The sequence below is a fragment of the Miscanthus floridulus genome, chromosome 2 (assembly GCF_019320115.1).
Source record: "Miscanthus floridulus cultivar M001 chromosome 2, ASM1932011v1, whole genome shotgun sequence".
NCBI classification, from domain to species: domain Eukaryota; kingdom Viridiplantae; phylum Streptophyta; class Magnoliopsida; order Poales; family Poaceae; genus Miscanthus; species Miscanthus floridulus.
In genome coordinates, this window is record NC_089581.1 from 138,961,898 (window position 1) to 138,972,302 (window position 10,405).

Sequence of the window (10,405 nt, forward strand, 5' to 3'; positions counted from 1 at the left end):
TTCGCGCTGGTGCATATGGGTTAACTGTCCCTGTACATGTCCGATGGTGGTGGTGTGGACACGTCGTCTGGAACCAGCTCGTGCATGCGCTGCTGGGCTGTGTGTGTGGAGAACCTTCAGTGGCACTAGAGGAACAAGGAAATTTAACATGGCGTTCAAACATAAGGGCATTCTAGACTTTTTCAGCACAGATTGATATCGTTAGGGACAAAAGTGAACGGAATGACGTAGAGGGCAGAAAAGTTCTAACCGATGACACTTATGACCGCTCAAATTTTTAATGGCTTATAGATAATTGCAATCTTTTATAACAGCACACAGGTAAAACCCTCAAAAACCTTGCATATTATAGGTCCATTAAATAAGCTCGCTTTAATAATATTCAGAAAAGAAACGAATTGGCTTTCTCTTGTTTGCTTCAATTAAATTTGTCTGACATCAGTACATCACAATCTATGGTTGATCGATCTTTACTTCATCTCTATGGCTCTGCTGCACTACTTCAGCAGTACTTTTCAGTGAACGAATATTATTTTTCACTCACAATAAATCAGCATAAGCATCAGCACAAGTCAAATTTTAGCGAAACAAACAGGGCCCTATTCCTTTTACACTCTTTTTTTTAATCTCAGTTTATCAAGAATTCAAGCAATTTGTGATGTCCTATGGTCGAAATAACTGAAAATAATAACATTCCTTGTCTAATCATTGCACACCAGATATATAAATAAAATAAGGAAATAGTAAATATTATAAATTGAATTTGGCCGAAGTTCATAAGTTCCGTTGAAGTAGCCACGAGGCCAACATCTAGTCATCTACATATTTTAGTTTCTTTTGAACTTTGATAAATTTTCGAAAGCCATATATATGCCTCCTTTTTCATGCAACCATGATATACCCACAAGTAGGGATGAAAACGGTACGAATATTTTCCGACCGTATTCGAAACCGAATCCGTTTAGAGGGGTTGAGATCTGTCCGTATCCGAGTTCGGATATCCAACATCCGATACCGTATCCGTATCCGTATCCGTATCCGAATACTCAAATCGCATATTTATGATGTCAATATCTAATCGTATCCTATCCGACATAGTTGACACTATCCGTATTTGAATCCAAATCCGGACAGAAATATAAAAACAAATATAATATCGGTGATATCTATCCGTATCCGATCCGTTTTCATCCCTACCCACAAGGCCCGAACAGTATACTCTGTGTGGGGTCTGGACCGAGGCCCTGAGCCCATTGCCCAGACGGGCTGGGCCTCACCTGACCTCCCCTTCGCAAGCGGATAACAGAACCGGTGTGGGCAAGCTCCGGTGCGTCAGGATAAGAAAACCGCGCGGCGGCTGGCAGCTCCTCCTGCGACTGCGAGCGCCCGTCCATGGCGTCCCTCTCCCCTTCCCTCCACCTCCCTTGGTACGCTACGCCCCCTTTTCCCGCACATCCCCTCTGCTACCTCTCAATAGTCAATTCTGTTGGACACTTGGAGTCTTGGACACCTTTCTTCTCTGCAAACCTTTGCTGAGGGCTGAGGCGCACCAAGTGCGGACTGCGTCGTGTTTCCAAGAGCCGGCGTTTTCTTGGTTACTGTCGTACTGCTCCGCCGTCAAATCAAAAGTCCGTTAAATGCAGCCATCAATTTTTCTGTATTTCAGTAACCGTAGGAAGTCGCAGGCTCATTTGTTCACACCAAATTTAGCTTGGGTTGGCAATACTGCATCTTAACGAGTCAAATGGGGTACCAATTTGGATGCGTTTAGTCCTCTGTCTTATAGAAACGATGCCTGGTAGTTCAGTTCGCCTATAGGCTATAGCTTGGATGTAGGGCCTTGTTTTACTTGCATGATAATCTGCCTGCTATATGTTTTACTCACAAAACATCGTATGGATATCTAAAGTTGTACTAATTATCGGAGAATTAAGTTGGAGAGAGTCATCGAGCAGCGCCTGCGAGGAACGACGCAGAACAAACCAATTTAGTTTCATGTCCAGAAGATCAACCATAGAAGCAATCTTCTTAATAAGACAAGTTATGAAGCGGTTTAGAGAGTAGAAGAAGGACCTCTACATGGTTTTCATTGACTTAGAGAAGGCTTATGACAAGATACCAAGAAATGTTATGTGGTAAGCTTTGGACAAATATAAAGTCACATCAAAGTACGTGACCCTCATCAAGGACATGTACAACAATGTTGTGACTAGTGTTCAAACAAACGATGGTAACACAAATTACTTCCTAATTAAAATTGGACTTCATCAAGGGTCAGCCTTAAGCCCGTATCTTTTTGGCTTGGTAATGAATGAGGTTACCAGGAACACACAAGGGGATATCTCTTGATGTATGTTGTTCGCTGATGATGTAGTGTTAGTGGACGAAAGCCACGCGGGAGTAAATAGAAAACTAGAGTTATGACGGCAGACCCTTGAGTCTAAAGGTTTTAGATTGAGCAGAACTAAAACCGAATACATGACATGCGACTTTGGCGGAGCTGCACAGGAGGAGGGAGATGTGAGTTTGAAAGGTCAAGTAGTGCCTAAGAAGGATACCTTTCGGTATCTGGGATCGATGCTACAGAGGGATAGAGATATTGATGCGGACGTTAGCCATAGAATCAAAGCAGGGTGGATCAAGTGGCGACAAGCTTCTGGCATTCTCTGTGACAAGAGGGTACCACAAAAGCTAAAAGGCAAGTTTTATAGAACGACGATTAGACCGGCTATGTTGTATGGAGCAGAATGTTGGCCTACAAAGATTCGATATGTTCAACAACCGAGTGTTGCAGAAATGCGTATGTTGCGATGGATTTGTGGTCACACAAGAATGGACCGAGTTCGGCATGCCCAAAGGAGACCTCCAGAGGTACCAGTACATTTTGGAGTCTTAAGCCAAGCTAATAATATGAGGAGAGGTAAAGGAAGACCGAAATTAACATGGGAGAGACAATAAAAAGAGATTTGAAAGCTTGGGATATATCTAGAGATCTATGTTTGAATAGGAGTGCTTGGAAAACAGCTATTGAAGTGACTGAACCGTGACTTGGAGCTTTTGTTAGGTTTCAACTCTAGCCTACCCCAACTTGATTGGGACTGAAAGGCTATGTTGTTGCTGTTGCTGTTGCTGCTCCTCTTAGGCCTTGTTTAGTTGGGTGAAATTTGGGAATTTGGCTACTGTAGCACTTTCGTTTTTGTTTGACAATTAGTATTCAATCATGGACTAATTAGGCTCAAAACGTTCGTCTCGCGATTTCCAACCAAACTGTGCAATTAGTTTTTTTTTCGTCTACATTTAATGCTTGATGCACGTATCGCAAGATTCGATGTGATGACGACTGTAGCACTTTTTGGAACTAAACAAGGCCTTAGCAATGTGCTACAGTATAGCCTCATGACCATGAAAGCATCCTTGAGTTCGAAGCTACAAGGTTCAAAATGTGAAGGCACCATTTAGTAACCAGTTTTGATATTTGGTAGCTTTTGCTGTTTTGTCTTTGGAAGTTTAGACTTTATACCCCATCGGTCCATCTTTCTAGTTAGTAGCAAATGTTGTGCTGCTCATTCATGTTTTAGATCCATTTTGATGTAATAGAGCGTTTGAAGCAAATTTATGCATTATTGATTATTAGGAAGGCTTGTTTTTTTCTTCTAAAGCTCAATATGCAAATTTTATTGGAGCTCTTACTTTCTCTGAAATAACCAGCAATTCAAGAACTGGCTTCCTTGGAAAGACACATGGGATTCGTCCTCGTGTTCTCCCTGCTGGAAGAGTTGGATTTGTCAGAACAGTAGTGGAATGCAAGGAATCTAGAATTGGAAAGCAGCCGATCGAAGTTCCATCTAACGTTACTCTGACATTAGAAGAGCAGTTTGTCAAAGCTAAGGGTCCGCTAGGGGAGTTATCTCTCAGCTTTCCAGGTGACGTGAAGATTGTGAAAGAAGAATCTGGTAAGCTGAGAGTTTATAAGACTGCAGAGACCAAGAGGGCGAACCAGATGCATGGACTTTTCAGGTAAACATCAATTGGAAACTACAATATGAGTTTGCCCATATTATTTTTTACTGATTTACTTGTCAATAATGCGGTTCCTTGTTTCACTAGATTTATTCCTTGTTTTATATATCTTCTCCTGATATTCCAAAAGTTAGATGCCAACTTCTGTGCTCTCTGCTCTTGTCAAAACTCTTATATTTGTGCTATCACTTTGTACACTTAAGAGCAGTATTGATTCCCATGGTTATTTCACTGTGATAGTACCAGTGTCTTGAATAAGCTGTATCACACTTGCTATTTTCATATGCGAGTAGATAAACTGTCCTATGATCCTACTGTCTCTTACAACTACAAGGATTCAGATTCTAGATAGCATTATTCTGGTTCCTGTATTTATTTTCTTCTGACCTCTTGTCTCACCAGTGACCAATAAATATGATGGCCTTGCTTTTGTTCTAGACCTGAGAAACAACACTTTCTACTACAAAATCCACCAATCAATCTGCATTGAAATAATAAAGCCACAGTTCTAGTAGGACTGACAAAGATTTGCAAAATGAATGCCTATCTTCTTGCATTTACCATTCTCTGTCCGGTATTGGTAGGTACCAAGGAAATAGGCTATGATATTGCACCCTTCTGATGTCCAGGAACTGTAAAATCTGTCTTATCTATAACAAACATCATCAAGTGTCTGTATCACTTCCGCTATGATTTACCGTGGTACTATTTGGTAAAAGCACCCACCTCCGTTAAGAGAACACACATGCTAGTATTTTATGCACAACCAAGGGTTGACCATAAAGGTGTGAAAAAATTACCATATTCTTTATCTGTCACACCTATGTTTTTTTCTTCGCGCTTCAGCTAATCCTTTGCTATTTGACTCACAGTATGTACATTTTCTCTGGTTAAGGAAAGGATCAATGATCTCTCTATTCTTTACTGAATAATCTTTTATGGTTTCCGATTATAGCTTGGTTAGAGAAATCTGACTATGGATTTTTTTTATCCTGTCTCACCTGTCCTCCATGTCTTCTTCTAAATACCCTGGTACAAATATTCAACGCAGAACATTGACAGACAACATCATTGTTGGTGTGTCCAAAGGATTCGACAAGAAGCTTCAGTTAGTGGGCGTCGGGTATCGTGCGGCGGTGGAGGGCAACGATCTCGTGATGAACCTGGGATTCTCCCACCCTGTTCGGATGGCCATTCCTGAAGGCCTGACGGTCAAGGTGGAAGAGAACACGAGGATCATCGTGAGCGGCTATGACAAGAGCGCGATCGGTCAGTTTGCTGCCACCATAAAGAAGTGGAGGCCACCTGAGCCATACAAGGGGAAGGGTATCAGATATATGGATGAAGTTGTCAGAAGGAAGGAAGGAAAAGCTGGGAAGAAGAAGTAGAAAGTGTTTGGTTTTTTGCGTGTTTCATACTTCATTTCATTTTTCCCACTGTAATGATATTCATCTGCTAAGGCTGAACCTAAGAAAAATCCTGTTCTGTGCTGATCATGGAGTATAGATGTGCACTTTGAGCATCCCATGGTTTCGTTGTCTTCCAAGGTCTCTATTCTGGTCCATTGAAGGGGGAAAATGAAGTTCAGATTCTTCAGAAGCACTGGGCCTTGACCTGCATGCGACCCTGATCAATGTGCAAGTGTAGGCAAAGCAGGATATGGTCTTATTATGCATGTTGCATGATACTTGTAAAATGCCATGGATATGATTTGACCAGAGGCTGTTCCACAAGTTCTGGCAAGAAGGGCCGACAGTTGAAGTGAAAGAGAACAACAGGATCACTGTGACAGGTTATGAGCGGGCCTCGTCTCTAATCATCCTTGATTGGAGAATCACTAGAAGGTTGTATTCATCACCAAAGGCCAAATCTTCGTGTTTGATTAGGATGCTCTGGCAAAACTTTGGGGAGGCATTTCCAGATCGATTTTGCTAGCCGAGGAATTCCAGTATTGGTGCCTAGTTCCGAGCGGAAGGTGCGCGGCTCCGTCGCGCGTCTCGGACCACTCACCCGCACGGGGCCCCACCGGGCGTCAGACGCCTGGCCGGGCTGTCGCCAAGTGGCCGCCGCCTCGCGTCCCCGGCCCCGCCCCGCCTCGCCTTCCCTTCCGATATCTCCTTCGTCTCGCCGCCGCCGCGTGCGCACTCTCCTGTCCCAGCACTCAAGCAGTCCGTCCAGTCCCTGTCTTCTCTACCCCTCGTTGCTCTTGGCTCCGCGATGGCGGTGGGTTGCTTCAACCCCGTGCTCTCGCCGCTCGTTCCTTCGCCGCCGGGTAGGCGCCTCCGAGCGGCGCTGCGGTCTCAGTCTCACCCGCCGACCGCGGTCTCCCTCCGTCTGCTCGCGTGCGGCGCGGCAGCTGGTCGTGGCACGCGGCGGCTCGCCGCGGCGGCAGAGTCGCAGGCCGTGCAGGAGCAGCCGGCGCAAACGGAAGAGTCCGGTGAGGCCGGCGGGGCTGGTGCCGCCGAGGCGTCCTCCAAGCTGGTTCTGGTCGTTGGCGGAACCGGCGGCGTTGGTGAGATACCAATATCCCTGCTCTCCGTTCTAGCATTCTTTAGCACTTTCCCTATCAGAATTAAGATTTCGTGGCGAATTTCAGCTCCTAGACAGTAAAACTGCAGAGCTCATTTGTCTCTGAGTTTGACAATAACTTAATGTCAATTACTGTGTTTGAAACATGCGAGATACTATTAAACGTTGGAGGACGAAGGACAACATGTTTGTGTTGCATTGCAAATTTGCAATCTTACCGTTTTCTCCAATTTGTGTTGCTGTGTCCTGCAGCAGCACTTCTTAGCTTTGCTTACTAGATCAGTTGGCAAGATATTGACTGAGTTGTGAGTACATCCTTTCAGGGCAGTTGGTTGTAGCATCGTTGCTGAGCAGGAACATCAAGTCAAGGTTGCTCCTAAGAGATCCAGAAAAGGCATCGTCCGTATTTGGCAAGCAGGATGAGAGTGTACTGCAGGTACATCTGGATATTCAGCATTCCATCCCTCCACCCCAGTTTTCTCCAAGAAAATACACTTGTAGTGACTCCTGCTTATTTGATTTATCTTTCATGTCAGGTTTACAAAGCGGACACAAGAAACCCTAATGATTTGGATCCACAAATGTTTGAGGTTGGTCCCTTCCGTTTCTCTGAATTCATACAGTTTATCTATCTATGGGCTATCTATTTCTGCAATGATTGAATAAATCAAAATATAGGGGTCTCTTTTCTAGGGAGTTACGCATGTGATATGTTGTACTGGAACTACAGCATTTCCGTCTAAACGCTGGGATGGAGATAATACTCCAGAACGTGTAGGTATGTACTGCCTGATATTCTACAGTTGAAGTTAAACTTTCACCCAAGGTATCAGTGAATGTTAAAGAAGAGCATGCCCTTCAAATTCCCTTATTTAAATAATCCAGACACGCTTTTTTGGGCAAGGATAATCTTGATGGAACATAGGACCTTTAAATTCCAGAATGTACCAAATAAAAGGCTGAAATTTAGCTGCGACAGAGGCCTAATGGGTTATTTATTGGTTTGAGCTCTAAACATCCATTTATGTGTTCATTATGTACATTCTTCTGGTCAAATCATGCACACCTGTATGCTTTGTATTTAAGTCCATGCATATCGGTGACTATAGCTATCCATGTTTATCACATGTACAAGCCAACAATGACAGTTATGGGTGAGACAGTGTCTTAGTTCACTGATCACACACATATTTTTGTGACAGATTGGGATGGCATCAGAAATCTTGTAAGTGCCTTGCCACAGACAATAAAGAGATTGGTTCTTGTGTCATCCGTTGGTGTTACAAAATACAATGAGATGCCATGGAGGTATATACCTTATGATTCTGAAGAGGAATTTCGGTATTTGCAGTTGAACTTCATGACATCATAGTATGGTAGTAATGCTAAAGGTTACCCTTTTAAAACAATATGCAAGACATGTTTTACGTGTAAATCCTAGTTTTATAAACAGCTTATATTAGCTAATTTAACAATTAACTTCCTGTCAGGCAGTATCCTTTCCTTTCACCCTGGTATTTGTATTTACCACTGAGTTTTATGTTACCATAAGTTTAACCTTGGTCCTTGAGCAATCATTCTATGTATTTTTCAGCATCATGAATCTCTTTGGTGTGCTCAAGTACAAGAAGATGGGAGAAGACTTTGTCCGCAATTCAGGGATACCATTCACCATTATCAGGTATTCAGGTTTGTTTACAGAAAAGTGTTTGAGCGGGAACATCGTGGATATATTATTCTGACATGGTACAAGCTGTTTGCAGGCCTGGAAGATTGACAGATGGGCCCTACACTTCGTATGATCTTAACACACTTCTTAAAGCTACAGCTGGAGAGCGACGAGCAGTAGTCATAGGCAAAGGTTATTTCTTTTGTTCACCTGCATTTTATGATGAACCTTTTGTTTTGATAAGATCTTTGCTTCTTCTAACACTTCCTCATATCCTACTAGGTGACAAGCTTGTGGGGGAAGTTAGCAGACTTGTGGTGGCAGAAGCTTGTATCCAAGCTTTAGACATTCAATCCACTGAAGGACAAATATATGAGATTAATTCAGTGAAGGTACTCATTTTTTTTCTTCTAGAACGGGTACAGTTAGTTATTGGCAATTAGCTAATTATCATCAGGGCTCAATCAAGATATAATGTGATTAGATCCCTGAAAATTCACAATCTCTTTTTATTTTCTCGAACACACAAGAGAGTTGTGTATCATTTAATTAATAGAGGAAAGAAGTTGTTAGCATATAGGCCCTAACTGCCTTATGATTACAACATGCGCCACTAACCAACTGAGAAAGACGAAGTCCCAACAACCTAAAACCTATTCTGGCAGCAGAAACGACTGTAGTTCCCTTCATCCCTTGCCCCTGCTGCCTGCTGTACACCAGTGATCTTTCATTAAGCACGTCTTGTAACACTTTTTTTTTTTGGTTTCGGACTCTGGAGATACAGCATTGGATTATTGAAGGCACAATCTTCTGGTGCTTACACAACTCCCAAGCAATCAATTGGACCAGGCTGTTGAAGCCTTCTGCAATGTCTTTTATCCAGCCTTTTTGCAGCACCATACCACGAGCTAGAGAGGAGATATCTTTATGTGGCATCACTGCTTGGGGTCTGACCCTAGAGTGTAGCTTTTTAGGCAGCTAAAGTGTTCAACCTGTGGCTTAATCAGAAGCCCTGGTACCAAACCGCTTAGCTCTCGGGCTTATGGCATGGTGTTTTTTTTAATCGTTACCTGCATTCTTCCTTTTGAAACTTTAAATTTTGCTTTCCTTCAAATTAAAATAGATACGTGATGCTTCACATCTTGTCATTGCATGCATTATTGTAACTTATGGCATAAATGTGTGTGCTGACACCAGCTAGAGTTGCATAATATCAAGATGGAACTCCTTAGACGTGCATTTTTGCTTATTTTCTGGTTATATAAGTGAAATATGTATATATGCTACTGATATGGACACAATATAAATTCAGGGTGAAGGACCCGGGACTGACCCAGAGAAATGGGAGGAGCTATTCAGATCTGTTCCATCAGACTAGGGGCATTCTGCGAAGGGTAGCGACGTAAATGTACATCATAATGTAATGTAATCCATAGAGAAAGCATAATCCAATAGTCATTGAACAGTAGCGATCATGTACAGAGATTTAGGCCACTTGCGGAAAAGAATGTTTGGTTTGTGTACATAAAATGAGCATTCAGATATGAAGATTACCTCCCAAAAGTGTTAATTTTGTTGGAAAGTAAAATGCTCATTATCCTTATCCACTTTCAGATTTGATTTTTTTCTTGGAATGCATTCATACTTGGATTTTTCATTTCAATATATATTTCCCTTTTCAAATATGTAAAAATCAGTCAGAAATTTGTGCCGAATTATTTAAATTCGGTTATCCTTGTTCCTGGAAGGGAAAGAAGAGAGAAGATGGTGGAAGCTAGACGAAGCGCCGACCGTGCGGAGACCAAGCCTCAATATATTTTTCTGTATCACAGTCCAGGCGCCATCGTAGTTTTTCAACCTCGATTTTCGTGTACCAGTACTGTAATGCTGCTGCAAGCTGGCGGAGAGCAGCCGTGGAAATTGAAACTGCCACCTGCGTTCCCACCTAGCGCGGGGAGTAGCGAGCTCGCCAGCCGACGCGAACCGGCGAACGCGATGCTGTACATCGTCGGCCTCGGCCTCGGCGACGAGCGCGGCGTCAGGGTCTACATGGAGGCCTACACCGCGCTCCTCACCCTCGGCCCCGACCCTCCTTCCAGGCTCGACAGTCTCGTGCGTGCGTTTTCGATCAGGGCTGCCCACCGCCTGTTCGCTCAAAAGCCTGCCTTGCCACAGGCCGTCGCTCGC

At 43.2% G+C, this 10,405-nt stretch overlaps 2 protein-coding genes across 2 annotated transcripts; both read left to right on the top strand.

Annotated features, from left to right (window-relative positions):
* The first annotated feature begins 1,297 nt into the window (after positions 1-1,297).
* On the top strand, positions 1,298-5,542 carry LOC136531073 (large ribosomal subunit protein uL6c-like). The gene is made up of 3 exons (XM_066523803.1): positions 1,298-1,427; positions 3,709-4,017; positions 5,072-5,542. The coding sequence occupies exons 1-3, from the start codon at positions 1,393-1,395 to the stop codon at positions 5,406-5,408; spliced, it is 681 nt and encodes a 226-aa protein (XP_066379900.1). The 5' UTR covers positions 1,298-1,392; the 3' UTR covers positions 5,409-5,542.
* Positions 5,543-6,043: 501 nt separating this feature from the next.
* Positions 6,044-9,781, top strand: LOC136531083 (uncharacterized protein At5g02240-like). Its single transcript, XM_066523811.1, has 9 exons — positions 6,044-6,532; positions 6,873-6,985; positions 7,086-7,139; positions 7,243-7,327; positions 7,752-7,857; positions 8,144-8,230; positions 8,313-8,410; positions 8,501-8,610; positions 9,531-9,781. The coding sequence occupies exons 1-9, from the start codon at positions 6,238-6,240 to the stop codon at positions 9,594-9,596; spliced, it is 1,014 nt and encodes a 337-aa protein (XP_066379908.1). The 5' UTR covers positions 6,044-6,237; the 3' UTR covers positions 9,597-9,781.
* The last annotated feature ends 624 nt before the right edge of the window (positions 9,782-10,405 follow it).

What these genes read in the sequence shown, in the direction of transcription:
- LOC136531073 (XM_066523803.1), top strand. Translation starts at nt 1,393, where the DNA reads ATGGCGTCCCTCTCCCCTTCCCTCCACCTCCCTTG. An exon ending in CCTTCCCTCCACCTCCCTTG is followed by an intron (nt 1,428 to 3,708) that starts GTACGCTACGCC and finishes TGAAATAACCAG; the next exon opens with CAATTCAAGAACTGGCTTCC. An exon ending in CAGATGCATGGACTTTTCAG is followed by an intron (nt 4,018 to 5,071) that starts GTAAACATCAAT and finishes TATTCAACGCAG; the next exon opens with AACATTGACAGACAACATCA.
- LOC136531083 (XM_066523811.1), top strand. Translation starts at nt 6,238, where the DNA reads ATGGCGGTGGGTTGCTTCAACCCCGTGCTCTCGCCGCTCGTTCCTTCG. An exon ending in TACAATGAGATGCCATGGAG is followed by an intron (nt 7,858 to 8,143) that starts GTATATACCTTA and finishes TGTATTTTTCAG; the next exon opens with CATCATGAATCTCTTTGGTG. An exon ending in ATGAGATTAATTCAGTGAAG is followed by an intron (nt 8,611 to 9,530) that starts GTACTCATTTTT and finishes ATATAAATTCAG; the next exon opens with GGTGAAGGACCCGGGACTGA.